The sequence below is a fragment of the Anolis carolinensis genome, chromosome 2 (assembly GCF_035594765.1).
Source record: "Anolis carolinensis isolate JA03-04 chromosome 2, rAnoCar3.1.pri, whole genome shotgun sequence".
NCBI lineage: Eukaryota > Metazoa > Chordata > Lepidosauria > Squamata > Dactyloidae > Anolis > Anolis carolinensis.
Window position 1 is genome coordinate 76099266 of NC_085842.1, and position 18023 is coordinate 76117288.

At 37.6% G+C, this 18023-nt stretch overlaps 1 protein-coding gene across 14 annotated transcripts in view; it reads right to left on the bottom strand.

Moving 5' to 3' along the window:
• The window catches only part of atp2b2 (ATPase plasma membrane Ca2+ transporting 2), a 352745-nt gene that overhangs the window by 128103 nt on the left and 206619 nt on the right, over nucleotides 1-18023 (bottom strand). For all 14 annotated transcript variants that reach the window (XR_010002645.1, XR_010002644.1, XM_062970002.1 and 11 more), the window contains 4 exons: nucleotides 15110-15151; nucleotides 12617-12781; nucleotides 11029-11243; nucleotides 5946-6188 (listed from right to left, as the gene is read on the bottom strand). Coding sequence is in view for 12 of the 14 variants with exons in the window: in XM_062970002.1 (XP_062826072.1) it covers nucleotides 5946-6188; nucleotides 11029-11243; nucleotides 12617-12781; nucleotides 15110-15151 (665 nt within the window). In the remaining 2 variants the exon portion in view is untranslated. The remainder of the gene's footprint in view (nucleotides 1-5945; nucleotides 6189-11028; nucleotides 11244-12616; nucleotides 12782-15109; nucleotides 15152-18023) is intronic.

Consider the following 18023-nt stretch of genomic DNA (forward strand, 5'->3'; position numbering starts at 1 on the left):
AAGTCCTGAATGGCAGCTGTTTTACCATTCACAGACCTAGCATTTAACAGCAGGACCTTAAACCCAGGGGGAATGTCATGCTGGCTCTCTAACTTATCTTGCTTCAGGGTCGCAAGAACTCTGTTGCGCTTCTCCCTGAGTTGGTGTGTTTGATCACATCTCCGCCTTCCCAGTACAGTCTCAATGGTGGACCCCTGGCTCTGGAAAACATTATGTCCCTGGATGGTCTCATTTAAACTTGGAGGAGAGGATAGTCAATGTATAGCTGGTACTGGAGGAGGAGGGGAGAGTCCTCCTTGGGCGAAGCTTTGTGGGATAAATTCATCTTCAGAAGAGGTGTAGGCTAAGAGAGGAGGGTAGACTGGAGTTGCCATTTGGGGCTCTTTCTGGATTTTCGGCAATGTGGGGAGTCTCCATTTACAAGTTAGCTCGCTTTCGTGAGCCTGAGATACTGGGATTGAGGGCCTCAATTGATTTTTGACAGCTATTTCTTTGGCAGTTCCTCTCAGTCCAGGTAGTAGTGGGTGGATGACAATATCTTGAAAAACTCTTCTTACTGAAATACCCCATTTACATAACCTGGGCTTGAGTGTGTATATGCTTTTAGACATAATAGCATCATTGAATGTAATCAGCAACCACCAAGCATTGTTGTTATTATTTTTAGATAGCCAGGTGATGGAATTGATTTTAATTTCAGAGGGATACAAGAAGAGAATCTGTGCAATGGACCGTTTGACCTGGTTAGGTGTTTTCCACCTATCTTTATTTAATTATATGTCCAATACATCAAAGGCTAGTTTATTAGATCGGAAGACTCTGTAATGTGGCTTCCTTTCTTGGTGGTGCATCTGCCTTTGTTGGCTATTAAGATTCCGAATCTCCTCTTTGCAGGGCTTATCCTCAAAGTTCAGCCTGTTTAATGTATCCCTACAATCTTGGGCTATATTTTTACCATATGATTTCCCCTTTTCCCAGTCCCCAGTGTAGCTATCAGTTTCCACACCCGCTCTCTTTCCAAAATCAATTAAAGTCTCATTTTCCCTCCCCCTATGCCAGGAGGGTATCTGGTCCAAAAATTCCTCAACCCTATCCTCCTGATGGCAAAATTTATCAGATAACACAGTTGTGTTTCGGACTATACCCTCAACTAAATAATCTAGTTTGTCATTCAACATTTTCAAATGAAGAAAAAGAAGACTCATGGATTGACCTAATAGGTCACACATATTTGAGAGCATAGTGTTCAAGTGAGGTGGATAGTAATCCATCAATCCAAGTATGAATCCACTCCATAGGCCTCTTCGGTGGTGGAGTAGGCACAGAAAATCCCGCAATGGTGCAGATACGAGGGAAGGCCCGTGGAATATACACACGCAGCACTCTAACAGAATCGTCACAGAGGGACTGTGCCAACCAAAAAACCAATCAAGGTAATATACTCAAAGCCTGGGTATTTAAATGACTATAATTCTCTGGGCCTGAACAGTCCCTAGGTTCTAACCACTAAAATAAAATCCTATAAGATCAGACCAAAATTAAAATAAGATAAGAAAATAAAATCTAAGAATTAAATATGATCCCCGAAGACAATAATAGCTCTTTTTACCCCTGATCTTGGGCTAGGTCTATCCAAGGAGGCATGGTAACAGCAGATAGGAGAGCCTCCCAGGAACTAAAGCAGGAATAATCACAACAGCAGTCAGGGCTCAACAGATGGAAATTTAGTTCCCTCCTGGTGTGGCGAGGATGCAAAACCAGGACCCGAATGCTTCTCCCCATTGCCTTTGAGACTAGCGAGGTCTTCTCAGGTCCTCTGCTGTGCTAATCAAAATGGTGATGTCTGTCAAGGCGGCATCTCAAAATAACGGGCCGTGTGATGTAAAAGGCAGACTCGTGGTCTGGCAGATATTGTTTAAGGTTTGATAGTAGTCAACCTCCGAGTTGATAGAAAAACCTCATGCGCCTCCGAGTCAAACCTCTGATCCGGCAAGGCCTGTTGAAAGTTCTCTGACACAGCAAGGATAATAATAATAATAATAATAATAATAATAATAATAATAATAATAATAAACAACTTTATTTATACCCCACCACCGTCTCCCCAACGGGGACTCGGGGCGGCTTACATGGGGCCATGCCCAGAACAATACAATATAACAAAATATAAATAAAACAACAAATCATAACGCATTAAACAATACAATAAAAAAGATATATATATATATATCCACACTACAGTAAACAAAATCAAAAGAACAGTAGAACAATAAAACCAAGGGCGGGCCACATGAACACTAAGTTAAAACTCGGGGTGAGAAAGGAAGTAGGAGTAAAAACCACAGAGAACAGGGTTATAGAGTGGTGGGGCAATCTGGAGGACAGATATTGGAGGAGAACAGCAAAAGGGATATATGTAGCAATTACTCTCCAAAAGCACAGCGGAAGAGCCATGTTTTCAGGTCTTTCTTAAAGGCTGCTAGTGTGGGGGCTTGCCTAATCTCACCGAGCAGTGAGTTCCACAATCGGGGGGGGGGCACAGCAGAGAAGGCCTTGTTCTCCCTTGTAGCAGCATGGGCCCTCCAACACGTACCCACGCCTGTGATGGCAACTAAAGAAAGGTTCTTTTACACCCCTGTATGGCCTCAGGTGCAGGGTTGCCACTGCAGGCGCAGTGTTTCCACTGCAGCAGTTGACACAGGCACCTTGTTGAGTCTTAGTAGAAAGGTCCAGTAGGTAGCCACGACTTCCTGAGACAAGCCAATCACAGGGAGGACAGCAGCTCCAAGCCCCAAAAGCGCCAAGAGTTCTGCCAAATCATATACTGCTAAAAACACAAACAAGAGGATCCTAGCGCTCTCGAGCCAAAATTACTAAGCTGAGGTTGACCCATATCAAGAGAAAGCTATAAAAGACATAATGCTTTTTAAAGTAGAAGACAGTAGGAAAAGAGGAAGATGTATTCTTAATGGATAGATTCAATCAAGGAAGTCATGGCTCTGAGTTTGCAAGACCTGAGCAGGATAGTTGATGATAGAGGAAATTGGAGGTCTAGCATTCACAGAGTCACCATAAGTCAAAGTCAACTTGACATAGTTAACAACAAAAACAACTGCATAATTTTGCTGCTTGGACTATTTAGGTGTATTATTATTCAGCTGATTATTTGTTTGTTTTTCATTATTATGGGCCATCTCAGTCTTAGATGAGACTCCTTAATTATCTTTGCTAATAGTATTTGTTCTGAAGAAAAAGCATTGGTGCAGATATAGTTGTTGGTCCCACTGTCTTGGAGCAAAGAATTCATGTAGGTTTTTATAAGCGTGGGAGCTATATAACATGCTGAAACTATTTTAGGAGTCTGAACCTTGGACAGTACTCTTAAAACTGGAGCACCTCACATAAAACTTCCACATTGGTCATAGTAGTATCTATCATCTTTAGATGTCTTTCAAAAATACATCTTCTTATTCTATTTTAGTAAGTGTGAAATCTTCTGGCTCACTCTGCATGAAACCAGGCAGTTCACAAAGCATTCTTAATTTGGTTTTCTAAATTTAGCATTTTTCATCCACTGAAGACTAAGTAAATACTCTATTTTATCTGCATATAATTAATGTATAATCTTTCACATAGCTCCTAAGGTGTTATTTACTGCACTAGAGAGAATGTGGATGCATTTTGCAAGCATTTCTATCTCATTCCACCCTAATATTATTTCAATGATTTTTCACATCTCATTCTGAAAGGATACAAAATTCTACCCAGAGAAGTCTAGTTGCTCATTCTCATAAATATTTTGTTTCAATTAGTCATGCATACGTACAGGCAATCAAAGAACGTTACACTCCTTGTATCTGAGTTGATCATCCTCTTCCACTGAGTGCATAGCTTCAGGGGGCATGCACAGAGAGCAGTGAGCGAGGAAGAGACACCTGCCCAGACAGTCAGATCATACAAATCAACCCTGGCAATCAATGCGGTGACAGATGTCACAGCCAGATCCCTCTCACATTTAGAATAGGAGCTGGGTATCCATTTGTGAGAAAAATATAATCCAGAAATGGAAAATCATATTCCTAGGAGTCACTAGTAGGCAGACTATCCACCTCAAATCTTTTGGGGGCCTGAAATAACATTTTTTACTCTCCACACATTGAAAGGAGAGACCTGCAGACTTCCAAGTATGAAAATATGACTAGGAGGACCTGTGCAAACTTCAGAAAGGGTTTGGAAATATCTACAACTGATTAGCCTTGATTTACAGAATCTTATTGAGATTAAAATTAGGTAATTCATATGAAATACATAAATGCTCTGTAAAAATGCTAAGAAATGTATTTACTGAGTCACCCCTGATGGATTAACATCATGCATCAACTGATCAAGGGCACAAATAAAATAAAATAAAATGGACAACCTTTTTACTTAACGTAAGTATATTTTTAGGAAGTCTATCTTTAGTAAACGTAGCATCATAATCCTATATTTGCACAATAAGACCAAGGGGGAAGAATACTCACAATTTTTCTTGGCCCCAAGAATAAAGGATGACTTTGAAAGAAAAATAAGATAAGATTTACAATGGTAATGGGCCTGGTATCTCTATCATTCAATTAATTTGTGTTTCCATTTTGTTCCATCCATTTGGATGGCACAAAACTGTACACCCCTTTCAAGAATGGAAAATACAGTGAAATGAAAAGGAAAATAGGAACAGAAACTGTTTGGTTGCCTGCTTTTTGGACCACTGAGCCCTGCCTGTCGGGTCAATTGGCGGAGGAAGAGAACACCATTCGCCTTGCCTGCTGCCTGTTTTGCCTTGCTTCGCCCACCATCACTCTGCAGACTGAAGGGAAAGCATCACAGTATAGTGGCATCTTAAGCCCTGTCTTTAACCTCACTTCTGTTCTGCAGATGGAGAGTTAAGCATCTCAGAATTACTGGAACTCTAAGCCCTGTCTTTACACTCACTTCTCTACTGCAGATGGAGGTGAAAACATCATAGAAATAGTGGTATCTTAAGTAACTCTGATGCTTTTAATCCAGGCCGTAATGAAGGATATACAGTAGAGTCTCGCTTAGCCAACCTTCACTTATCCAACGTTCTGTATTATCCAATGCGGTCTGCCTTTTAGAAGTCAATATTTTGTAGTAAATGGTGCAATGTTTTGGTGCTAAATTCATAAATACAGAAAATACTACATAACGATACCATGTATTGAACTGCTTTTTCTGTCGATTTGTTGTAAAACATGATGTTTTGGTGCTTAATTTGTAAAATCATAATGTAATTTTATGTTTAATAGGATTTTCCTTAATCTCTCCTTATTATCTAACATTTTCGCTCATCCAACATTCTGCCAGCCCATTTATGTCAGATAAGCGAGACTCTACTGTTTTTAAGGAGCTTATATTTGTAGAAAGAAAAACATCCCTAAAAATCAGGGGATGATCCAAACGTTATAAAACTTGGTGAGCAAAGAGTGGTAGATGTGCCAGCCATGTATGGCAATTTTGACCCCTCTAGCCCTAAAACTGAGAGAAAGGGGAGACTGGGAAGCACGCCCATGTTGGTCTGAACTTTTTTTTTATTTTGGACCCAGAAGAAAAAAGTTCCTTTCGAAAGTCACCCATTTTCAGGATAGGTGCTTAAAAACTAAAATGGGGGCCTTACAAATTAAACAAACTGAAACAAATAGTAATTCTATACAAATGCTCAAGACTACTGGGTAGTAGGTATAGGATTTCAATGCAAATTAGGAAATATAGGGCATAATAACAGTTTCTTATTTTTTAAAATCAAGCAACATTTACTGATATGTGTATTCCTGAAGCCACTGACATCCCATCAGAAAAAGAATTGCAATATTAATATAGTGTCCCAAAACTGTTGCAGATTTCTTTTTCTGTGCCTTAATTGTCTGAAGGAAAAGCCTACTTACCAGAACATTTGTAGTATAAGCACTGTTGATGGCAAGTGCATGAACCAGCAAATCCAGAGTTTTGGCTCCAATGGAATCTGGGTCAGGGATCTCTTTGTAATGGACATCTCCAATATAGGCTTGTACTACTGTCATCCGGTTGGTTGTTAGCGTCCCTGTTTTATCAGAGCAGATGGCTGTAGCATTACCCATAGTCTCACACGCATCTAAATGACGGACCAGATTGTTATCTTTCATCATTTTCTAAAGAAAAAAAATATGTGTAAGAGCTTATTTTGGTAAATAGGCTGAAAATCCTTTATGCTAATAAAAGGCATCATCATTTTAAAAAGTGGGACATATGTCATAATCTTTCCTCAAATTATATTTTCCCTTGTAACACACACACACACACACACACACACAAGAATATCAAATATACAGAATGCGTTTTTAGAATTTTGTATGATTTAGAGATTAATGTGAATAAAATATAAACCAAATTTTTGTGCATGTCTTTAGAGGGAACATGTGGCAATGATTTATATGTTAAATTATAATTTTGAACTATAGTTTTCAGAAATTGGTATCAAAACAAAAATAGATTGGAAAAAACATACATAACTTTATTACGGTCCATGGACCCACAGCTGTTAAGTGAATAACATACAAGAGTTTAAAGAACAGAAGATTTTGGCTGAAGGTAAATTACACAAAGCAATTAAGATTACCGTATATACTCGAAGATAAGCCGTGTTTTTCAGCCCTTATTTATGAGCTGAAAAAGCCTCCCCCGGCTTATAATCGGGTCAAGGTCAAGCCAGGCAGCGGAGCCTGGAGACTACAGTATGTTTTCTTTTCCAAAACCTCCCTTCTCCGCTTCTCCTCCCAGGCTGGAGTTATCTTATTTTTTAAGAGAGAGAGAGAGACAAGAAGAGAATGTTTTCAAAAGTGAACAGAGAGTGAGTGAAAGCCTCTTGCAAGCTGGGAAGAAGAAAAAGATGGGTACAAGGGGAAGAAAAAGAGAGACTCTTGCAAATTTGCAGGATTTATTATTATTATTACTATTATTGCAAGAATGTTTGAGTCAATAGGGAGGGAAGGAGGGAAAGAAGAGCAACAGAAAGTGTGAATTTCTTTTTATTCCTAAGGGAAAAAAATGGGGTGAGTATTTTGGGAGAGGAAGGGAAGTTTTAAAAAGCCTTTTCTGGCTACTTTTAGAGTTTGAAAAGGGATAAATAAAAGAGGCGGGAAAGGGGAGGAGAAAAGAGGCCAAAGTTGTTTTTAGGGGAGTTTTGCTTGCATTTCTTCCTTGGGCAAATGCATGCCTCAAAGCTTGTAAATAATATATAGATCCCACCCTACAAATACATTAATTTAATATATGAATTTTCCCCTCATATGTTTGCAGGTTTTTGAAAATCCTGTATACATATAGATATCTAGAGATTTCCATGTACCTGTATATCTGTACCTATATGTATATATTAATTTTATATATGAATTTCCCCTCACGTTTGCAAGTCTCTGCAAGTCCTATAAAGATATAATTATATAGAGAGCAATGTCTAGATAGATAGATATTAATATAGATATAGGCCTTTTAAATAAGCACACACACACAGATGTCTAGATAGATGTAAACATAGATAAATGGGACTTGCAAATATTGCAGGAGGGAAATGCACATATATAGAGAGAGGATTTGCAAACTTTTCAGGGGGGAAATGCAAATGTGAAATTAGTATATATAATTATAGAGCTATATCTAGCTCTGCATTGATTATATAGGCATTGAATGTTTGCCTATTTCTATGTTGGAAGCCTGCCTGCGTCCCCATGGGGAGATAGATAGAGCAGGATACAAAGGAAGTTGTTGTTATTGTGGATGATGATGATAATGATGTTGATTATTATAAAGTTATTGTTGATACCATATTGTTTTTGTTGACCCTACTAATGCACTTGCAGAGTTAGCTTACTGTTTTTCTTTGAAATACGGTAAATATTCAAAAAACATTTATTCCACTTATGCCTCAGTTAATGTAATTTTATTGGTATCTATTTTTATTTTGAAGTTTACGAGTAGCTGCTGCATTTCCCACCCTCGGCTTATACTCGAGTCAATAAGTTTTCCCAGTTTTTGTGGTAAAATTAGGTGCCTCGGCTTATATTCGGATCGGCTTATACTCGAGTATATACGGTAATCACTTTTGATCTAAGAACAATGCTAGGAATGGAAAAATATCCAAAAATTGTGGAAAGCATGTTTTTCAAATATCCAGAAACCTTGATAAGAAAAATTCCAAACTTATCAGAATATCACAATTTGGGGTGTATTCTGTATAAAATTCACATACAGTTGTTTTTAATAGAAAATAATACTGCCTATCCAGACATCTTAATTTTTGTGCAGAAAAAAAGTTGTATCTTGTGCAGAAAATACTGTAACAATACCTTCTCTGTATGTCCAACCACAGGCAACCTTAAAAGGTTGCCCGCAGCTCAGGGGCAGCTAGCCCCCCTGCCAATCAGAGGAGTGAAAGGGGGCCTCCACTGATTGGCTGGCTACCCAGCATGTGGAAATCTTTCCTGCTGCCAGTGGGCTTCTGGGAAGAAGAAACCCCCCACTGAAGCAATGGTGGGTGAGAAGGCACCCTCCGCCACAATCTCTCTGCTGAGTAAGTCAGGCAGAGCCTTTCTCTGCACAAAATTCATACATGGATGATTTGCATGAAAAATAACATCTTATCTACAGGAAACAACCTTTTTTGTGAAAAAATAATATTTTTATGCAGATTATTATCTATATCATGTTCTGTGTAGAAAATGCTGAGGTTTTTTTTTACACAAAACAGCCATTTATGAATTTTGAACAGAATACATCAGAAAATCAGAAATTATGAACTGCCTTCAAAATTGCAATTTTTTAAAAAAAATTTACAACAAGAATAATATCCTAAAATGTATCAGTGCTTTATTTGGGAGGGAAAATAATGAGAAATTAGAACTCTATTTAATAGAAGCAAAGTGCCGGTTCATAATTTCTGATTTATGCTGTTCAAAATTCACAAATGGCTTTTTTGTGTAAAAAAACCCCACTGAAAACACCTGGGCTTAATTACAAGTAAATAGAGTTTTTATAAAAAAATAATAATATATATACTGCATCATTTTAAACCACAACGCAGAATTTACTCTTCAGTTTGTACTTTTCTTCTCATTTTTAAATGACAAAAAGAAATGAGAAATGATCTATTCCTATATTAAATTAATTCTATCAAACTAGAAAAGTCAAAATAACTGACTAGATGAATATTGGCCAGTCAGTATGGATTTAAATAGAGAACAATATGCAAATTATAAACCAATCAGGTTTTACATGCAGTGTGATACAGAGTAAAGCTACTTGCTTCTCCACAAAGAGTCTTCTCATTTGCTTCAAACATAAAAGAAGTGTTTATTTTTACTTCTGTGATTTTTAAGTTATAAAAGCATTTACATTTGCAAATTAGAGGTGAATGGTCTACATTAGCTAAGGTCTGGATTAATATGCAAACTATCAGTAGAATATACATTCATTGTTAGATGCTAGAAGAAACCAAGTAAACAGGGTTTGCACAGTGTTTTTATTTATGTGATTTTTCATATGCGTATGCAATTAAATGAAAAAATAACACAATAAAAAGGTATGAGATGATATAGAATACTAAATAGAACAGTCAATACATATTCAACATTTCCTCAGAAAAATAGTAGAAACCAAATGCATTGGTACCACTAAATCTGAAGGAAATCTCAGAAGTACTAAAGATAATTTAAGGAATGTCAAAGGATAACTGCGATACATAAATTCTGCATGCAGTGCATAGATCCCAGGGTCCCATGGGCAGTATTAGTAAACTGAGTTCCAGTTGAAAAGATGTATTACTCAAATGCTCTGGCTTGGTTAATTTAATATTGCCGTATATAAAACTTTGTCGTGTCAGGGTCTATCTCGCTCTCGCTCTCTTTCTCAATTTAAAACACAGTAGAGGTTAAATATAACTCAAGAAGATTTTAAAGTATTTAAAACAAATCAGTATTTTGATATATGTAGACACATCTGATACTATTATACAAAATTCACCGTTCAGAACTGAGTGAATGGTTTCTCTTAGTGGAAGCAGGAAATCAAGCAGGGAGGGAGGAGCTGACCTGGTGTTCGTTTTTCTGTTTGTTTTGAGAATGAATGACACATGGAGCTGGGAAAAGAAGGGCTTAGAAAAAGATATACAACCAGAAAGGGTTTATAACAAGTAATGAGGGGTCCTGATGCCAAGGTAGACCATAAATATCATGACACTTCACCAAAATAATATTGGCCTTGATCAAAATATTCCTTCATTCTTTGCATTGTTTTCCAATCACACTACTGTGTAATTTCCAAAAGGGCAGCAAAAATCACTATTTTATTTATTATTTACTTTATTTCTACCCTGCCTCTCTCCCCATGGAGACATAAGGCAGTATTTATTTATGTATTTATTATTTATATCTCCCTGCTTTGTGACACTTTATTGGATGTATGAAGCCCAATTCCAGATGCCACTTTTCACCTTGCTCAAGGATTACTTTGAAGTTCCAGCCACTACATTAGACCCTCTTCTTTTCAGTGTGGTTCTTGTTATTAACATCCCACCTTTTCTCTCTCAAAGAAGATGGTTATACTAGCATTGTCCCGGTGAGTTAGGCCAGCTCAAAAAAGAACAACTGACTCAACAGTAACTAAGGAGCTTCATGAGATGTGAATCCAGGTCTCATAATCCAGGTCTAATCCTCCTCCACTATAACACACTGGTGTTCTATAAAGCCTTAGTTCAGTAATGTTATGTTTGTACTATTAAATTATTATTAATACTATCAATACTATGATAAAGCTGTTAGTCGACTTAGGAATCATTACACAATCACTTCTTAAATTGTGTTACTGTGCAGTCTTATCTGCTTTGCAAAACAAAGCACATGTGTGTGTGTGTGTGTGTTTAAAAAATCTAACAACAAATGAAAATATTTGTGCATGAATGCTTTTGTTTCTCAGATTGGTTTTGACACTGTTACGTACCTTGACAGAATAAGCCAGAGAAATGGTAACTGCAAGTGGAAGTCCTTCTGGGACAGCAACTACTAGCACAGTAACACCAATTATGAAGAACTTGACAAAATACTGAACATAAATTGGAGTGCATTCAGGCAACCATGGCTTCTTGCTGATTACAAAGTTCTCAATAGTGAAGTATAATACTAAAATGATGACAGTGATGGCTGACATTACCAAACCTGAAAAAGAGAAATAAAAATGCATATTTTATTAGAAGTTTATTTAAAAAAAATCTTATGACACAAAAACAAAAGTTCTAGTGTAAAATTGTTTTTAAAAAACACCTCTAAAACACTGTGTTTCAGCCTCCAGTGGCCTAGGGGATAAAAGCCTTGTGACCTGAAGGTTGGGTTGCTGACCTGAAAGCTGCCAGGTTCGAATCCCACCCGGAGAGAGCGCAGATGAGCTCCTTCTATCAGCTCCAGCTCCATGCGGGGACATGAGAGAAGCCTCCCACAAGGATGGTAAAACATCAAAACATCCAGGCGTCCCCTGGGCAACGTCCTTGCAGACGGCCAATTCTCTCACTCCAGAAGCAACTCCGGTTGCTCCTTACACGAAAAAAAAGCATCACAACGAACTTAAACCCATATTCCAAAGTATTGAGCTCAATGGCACTTACTTCTAGACAGTGAATCAATGATTGAAACTTTCCTGCATTACTGCAGTGCATTTCTGATCCTTATATTCAGGAAGTTATTGAGAGTATACATAAACACACACACACTGCATATTAAGAATGCTCAGGAGAATATGGAAATCTGTAATGATGTGGGACTAAGCTAAAATAATTTTTTGGTATAAGCAATTTCGATAGCCATAGAAAGTCTCTCTTCATGAAAGACTTCCTGTCAGTTGCTTCTAGTCACACCAAAATGATTTAAAAGAAATGCTATCAATGCATGTAAAACATATACTACAATCTATATGCATGTAATGCAATCAGTGTAGATGTGGTCTTAGAAAAAATATAGTACATAGTATTTGGTGACTTTTTAAAATTAAAGCACACCCATTCTATTGGCAACTTATAGGTAAAGGTAAAGGTAAAGGTAAAGATTTCCCCTGACATTAAGTCCAGTCATGTCCGACTCTAGGGTTTGGTGCTCATCTCCATTTCTCAGCTGAAGAGCCAGCGTTGTCTGTAGACACCTCCTAGATCATGTGGCCAGCATGACTGCATGGGACACCATTACCTTCCCACAGAAGTGGTACACATTGTATGTTTTCAAACTGCTAGGTTGGCAGAAGCTGGGGCTAATAGCGGGAGCTCACTCTGCTCCCCAGATTCGAACCGCCAATCTTTCGGTCAGCAAGTTCAGCAGCTCAGAGGTTTAAACTGCTGTGCCACTGGGGCAACTGATAATCTGAACTAAATCCACTAGTGAGAAATTACACTTGTTAAGCCACACTTGAATCAATGGATATATTCAATGTGAATTAAAATATGGATTTAGTGCTTACGCAGCCAGTGAAATGTATTGCCAACAAGAACTCTCCAACACATTCCTTATTATAGTAGATATGCAATCCCATGAAATGTGCATCATACCTGCTTTGCCAATCTGGACTGCCAATTTAGTCAGTTTCCCCTGGAGGACAGACTTTTCTTTCTTATGCATGTTAGCCTTCCTCTTATCTTTATCATCTCCTTCTCCACCCTCTGCGCTCTTCAGTGGCTGCATTTCCATTGCAGCAGCACCATCCTGCTGTTTGGCTAGAAGGAAGTGGAGAAATTAAAGTATTTAAGAATGTCAGTATCACCTCTCACTTTAAATTAGAAATTAAGACCTCTGGAGTTCGATCTCTGCATTTTAAGAAGACCATGTATTCTTTAGAATATAGTCAACAAAGGGGGTTATTTTTATGTGCTCATGAGCCTCAAACAATTTTTAATCTCATCTTGCTTTTTGTATAGGAGTTTAAATATAATATACAGATAGGTACTTTTGCTTCTCTATCTCCAGGATAAAGACAGTAAGGACACAGTAAATGTAGGCGTTTGACTATGGCTTTCTATGAATAGAAAAAAAAGAAAATCTTTATTATTAGTATTTTGCCCTTACATAAATTCTGTTCTCTCCATTAAATGTGAGAACGTCTCAACACAGGCTTGCTTATCAAAATGAGGAAGGAGTTGATTCTAGCACAGTATGTATAGCAAACTATAGACTACCAGTATTTGAGGAGGCAATGGCTCTTTTGAAAGACATTTTAAAGCTGGATAGCTATTTAACATTATAGCACTTGTACTGAGAAATCGGGTCACCAGTACCAGCAGGAATTTGGATACGATAGTCTCTGAGATATCTTTCTACTATAGGAAGTCCTAGGATCCAGTCCTAGTAAACATTCTTGAACTGATGGAAAACCTTTCTCTTACATTAATCAGTTCACCAATTTAAGAATATTTGACTTCTGCTATAAGGTAATTATCTCTTTTTTTTTTGCATATCAATTCCCCCTGACCGTAGTGACTGTAACTGACTACCCATGAAAGATGAGGTAATACTTCCGTCATATGTTGAAGTGAACTGTACATGCCACAATGAGATTTTTTAACGTTTAAGATCCATAAGAACATCTAATTTTTGATAAATACATTTGCACTAACAAGCTATGATGCTATTTTTAACCCCAGTTAATGGAAGAGTTGACGTATGTTAAAATTGTATCATAGGAGCTTCCCTGGTTTGATTAATCTACCCCACATATTTCTGTTGTTGTTGTTGTTGTTGTTGTTGTTGTTGTTGTTGTTGTTGTTGTTATGGGATAATAAAAATGCTATAAGGCAAAATGAATTGTAAACATTCCTTGTAAAATCTCACTCAAAAGGGGTGAAGGTATGTAATAGCCCAGCTCTACTTTTATGTAATTGTGTTGTTCTGATGTTTCCAGTGCCCAGTATTTACCAGTCAGGCACATAGGACATTGTGCTTCTGATTCTCCAAGAGGAGGAGGAAGAAGACATTGTTACTGATTATAAGTAATCTGTTCAAATTCCATGTAAGACTGAAAGTGACGTTATATTTTTTTCTAATGCAACTGGGTCTTTCAGACACTCACAAGCCTATTCAGTTTTTCTATATTGCTTGTATTCTCTCTTCAAAGGAAAAAATCATGTCAAATTATTGCTGTTAGATCACTGAAGTAAGCCAATATTAAATGGCAGGAAATTGTTAATTAAAGGAACACCTCTAGATGTATCATTTACATGGGAAATAAATATAAAATATAGAAATGTTTTACTTTCAGAACTAATTATCAAGTATTAAATAGCAATTATCCATGTGGGGAAGAATCTCAGGTACAATGCCTTCAACCCCAGTTACCCAAGAGACTGAAAAAAAATATCTTTTCAATAGTAAAGTAGCACTGGCTACAAAAAACAGATACCACTTCCTGGGTACAATTCCCTGCGGTCGATGTTCATGTGTATTTCAGCCCAGTAGTAATCAGTTCTCATGTGATAAAAGTCTCTATGTTGAAGCTTTTAAACCTCAACGTTGCTAGATGACACTATCAGGATTTTCCGCTGCACAAACATTGCACAATAGTAGCCAGAGTATCATTTCACAATAGAGTATAGAACAGGAATAGAAGCAGACACATCTAACACCTGCACCCAGAAAAAAAATTACTATTCTTTTTACCTGAGGCAGCAACTGTCTAAGACTTTCTAGGTCTTCCAGCACAACTCTGTGGCCAATTTCTGCTGGAAAGCTGACTCTAGGATCGCATTGGAGGACCTAGGGGTTCTTAGAAAGAGGTTCTCATTAAAAATCTTTAGGTTCCTCCAGCATGACTGGAGGAACTTGACTACAGAGTCACACTGGAGGACCTAGCTATGTGAGAAAGCAAAAATCATAGGTTTCTTGTATCACTTGATGCTCCGGATTGGATAGCTTATTTTCTGTGGGGGTTTTTTTGCTACAATATTTTAAAGCATTTCAAACTACACCCCTCCCCATTTTCCTATTAGTATACTTGCTGAACAAAATACAAACACATTTTTAAAGTTTTCTTTAATATGAAGTAAGGTTACCTTTATTCTGGTTGTTTTCCATATTTCCATCCTGCATTTTGCCTATATTGTAAAAATGGTAACAAACAACAAGAAACAGGCAGTAAACCATCAGTACATACAGACAGAACATGACAAGGAGGAATTTAAATTTAAAAAAGCACTGATAAAAGTTATGAGCATGTTTCAAAGAAAGTTTTAGTGCAAATTGTTGATGGATTTATATGCACGATCAAGTTTCCAGGGGGGAAAAAATTACAACAGTTTATTATTTTGCCATTGTTGCTTCCTCCATTGTACAGTACGAACAATAAAATGTCATAAGACTTTCTGGGAAAGATTATTTGTATAATATTTTCAACATGATTCTAGCCAATGCTTTTCAGTCTATATTGGGCATATTTTATATGTGGATTTACCTGCTACAGAATCCTGTACATTTTCAATCTTCTGAAACATTATGAAGTACACTATCCGTTTACACAGACCACTGACCAAACCTGCCTGAACTATGTGTAAAAAATGTCACCCATATTTTGGGCACTGGATGCAAACTCAGGTAAAGTATCATGTAAGGTTCAGGGCATTACTGCTTACATCTGATAAAAAAAGCAAAACTGAGATAAGGCATTGCCCCAACGTACATGGGTACCTGCCTCAGTTCTGTCTGATCACAATACAACTGTTTGCCCACAGTCCACAGCCATAGCTCAAGGGGAAAAGAGTCTCCCTTTCTGACAAAGAACTGAATAGAAAATAACATTTTCAGTGGAGGTAACTTCAACTTCTCCCTTCCCAAAGGCCCTACTAGTGTTTCTTTCTTTCTTTCTTTTTGATGTTTCTAGTGTCTGCTTTCACTGATGGCTGAACCAGAAGTGTTGTGATTCTCCGCTGAAATGGCTAGTGGCATTATTGATTGGGAACGTGGGGCTTATTAGTTAAACTTTCATCCACCTCGGCAGGAGAAAAAGATATGGCCATTACAAACAAGCACTAATGGTAGGATGAAGCTGTCCATTTCAATTTTCCATTCTTCTAATACAAATATAATTCACCACAAATTATGAGGTTTGTTTTTTTTTAAAAAAAGCTTTTCTTAGGGTTTTCTTAAGCAAGAAATACTCAGAGGTGGTTTTACCAGTTCCTCTCTCTGAAATATGGCCTACAACACCTAGTATTCATAGTCACTCTCTCAACCAAGTCCTAAACATAGGCGACCCTGCGTATCTTCTAAGATCAGATGGGCTCTGGTGTCTTTAGAAATTTAGGCCATTTTTAAAAATGTAATAAAATTAGCTCTTACTTAGTAGTTTTGATAAAGAACCTATTGCTCCCTGCTTCATGAATAATATATTATGTCGTTGTTATTTTTTAATTAAAATGAACCTAAAATAGGGGGGAATGGTAAAAAAATCCCCACCAATATTTTAGAAATAATAGGCAAAATTTCTTATTAACTATCAAGAAGTCAACAGTTTTTTAATTTAGTTTGGAAAAATAACCTTGTAATATTTGACTAACCTCCATATAAAGTGTTATGAAGAATATGGTTACTTATAATGCCTTATTTCCAAATTCCATTTGCAAATTTGTTCAGATGTTTCCTAGTACTTGCATTTCTGTATGAAACTTTGCATGGAATTTGGCTCACATGGTTTCCAAACAATTCCTTTAAATATACTGCATTTAAAACTTTATTTGAAATCATTTGAACTTTTAGAGACTGAATGCCCAAACCGGGGGGTGGAGGGGGTCGAACCGGGGGGCCAGGGGAGTGGGCTGGTGAGCAGGGGGATGACGAGCGAAGGGTAGCAAACCCAGGGGCAAAGGAGGGGATGTGCCAGAAGAGAAAGCACTGTGTTTCATAGTTTTGCCGCCACTGATATATACCCATTTGCAAGTCAGCTTAATGTAGAAGTCAAGGGAAGTTTTGGGGGCCAAAATTATGAATGTTGATATGACCCAGGTATAAGTGAAGGGCCATTCTATGGAGAGGGGAAAGCACCAGTGCCATCTCAGGGGGCCATTTCCCCACCCAGGCATTCAAAAAGGACAGACATGGTACAACAGTAGAGAGAGTAGATAGGTTGGTGCTTCTTTTGGGCTCAACTGAGACAATGTTCTTGTCTTTCGCCACTCTAATCAGATAGCAGGTGTAAAATAGCAGTCCCTTCCCACTACCTAATCCCATGTCATGGCGGTCCCCAGCCAGCGAGCCCCAAGAGTCCAGTACATTGGGTTCTCTCAGCTGGGGCCAGCTGCAATATGTGGATAGGGAGGAAAATTAGGGTTGCTGGGCAGTGGGAATTCGCCACCAATTCTCTGGTGGCTGAGGGAGCCCCTACTGAGCCTGCTTTGTAGGTCTGTAGAATACTGCCCTAAGTTTTCATTGACACTAGTTTGAATGAGTGCAGTTAGCTAAATTCTTATTAAAATGCCTACAAATGAAATGAACATAATTTCAACTTTACACTATTTTATTTGGAGGCAAACTACCTTGTGGTTACTCATTCATAAAGTCACTACCATGTCTAAGCCGCTTTGAGTCTCCTTGTGGGGTATAAATAAAATTATTCTTATTATTCTTATTAAAGTTGCCCAGTCACAAATTCCTTTAACTACACTTTAGTTAACTACACTAATTATCCATTTGCTGTGAATGAAATTTCCCACATATTTTCCTAAATGATAAGACATTCTATAGTCCTTCCCACACTGTTGTTGAAAATCAAGACATGATTCAGAGTGTAATAAATTGACATCTATTCAGATTGTGATAAATTGACATCTACTAGCAGAATTATGACACGCATGATATAGTTATGATTTTTCCTTATAGCATAAAAGTGGACAAGGATTGATGCTGAAAGTTATTGGTGCAGTTTATTTCAGTCTGAATGTCCAATAATCAAATGATTTCTACTAGGTTGTTGTA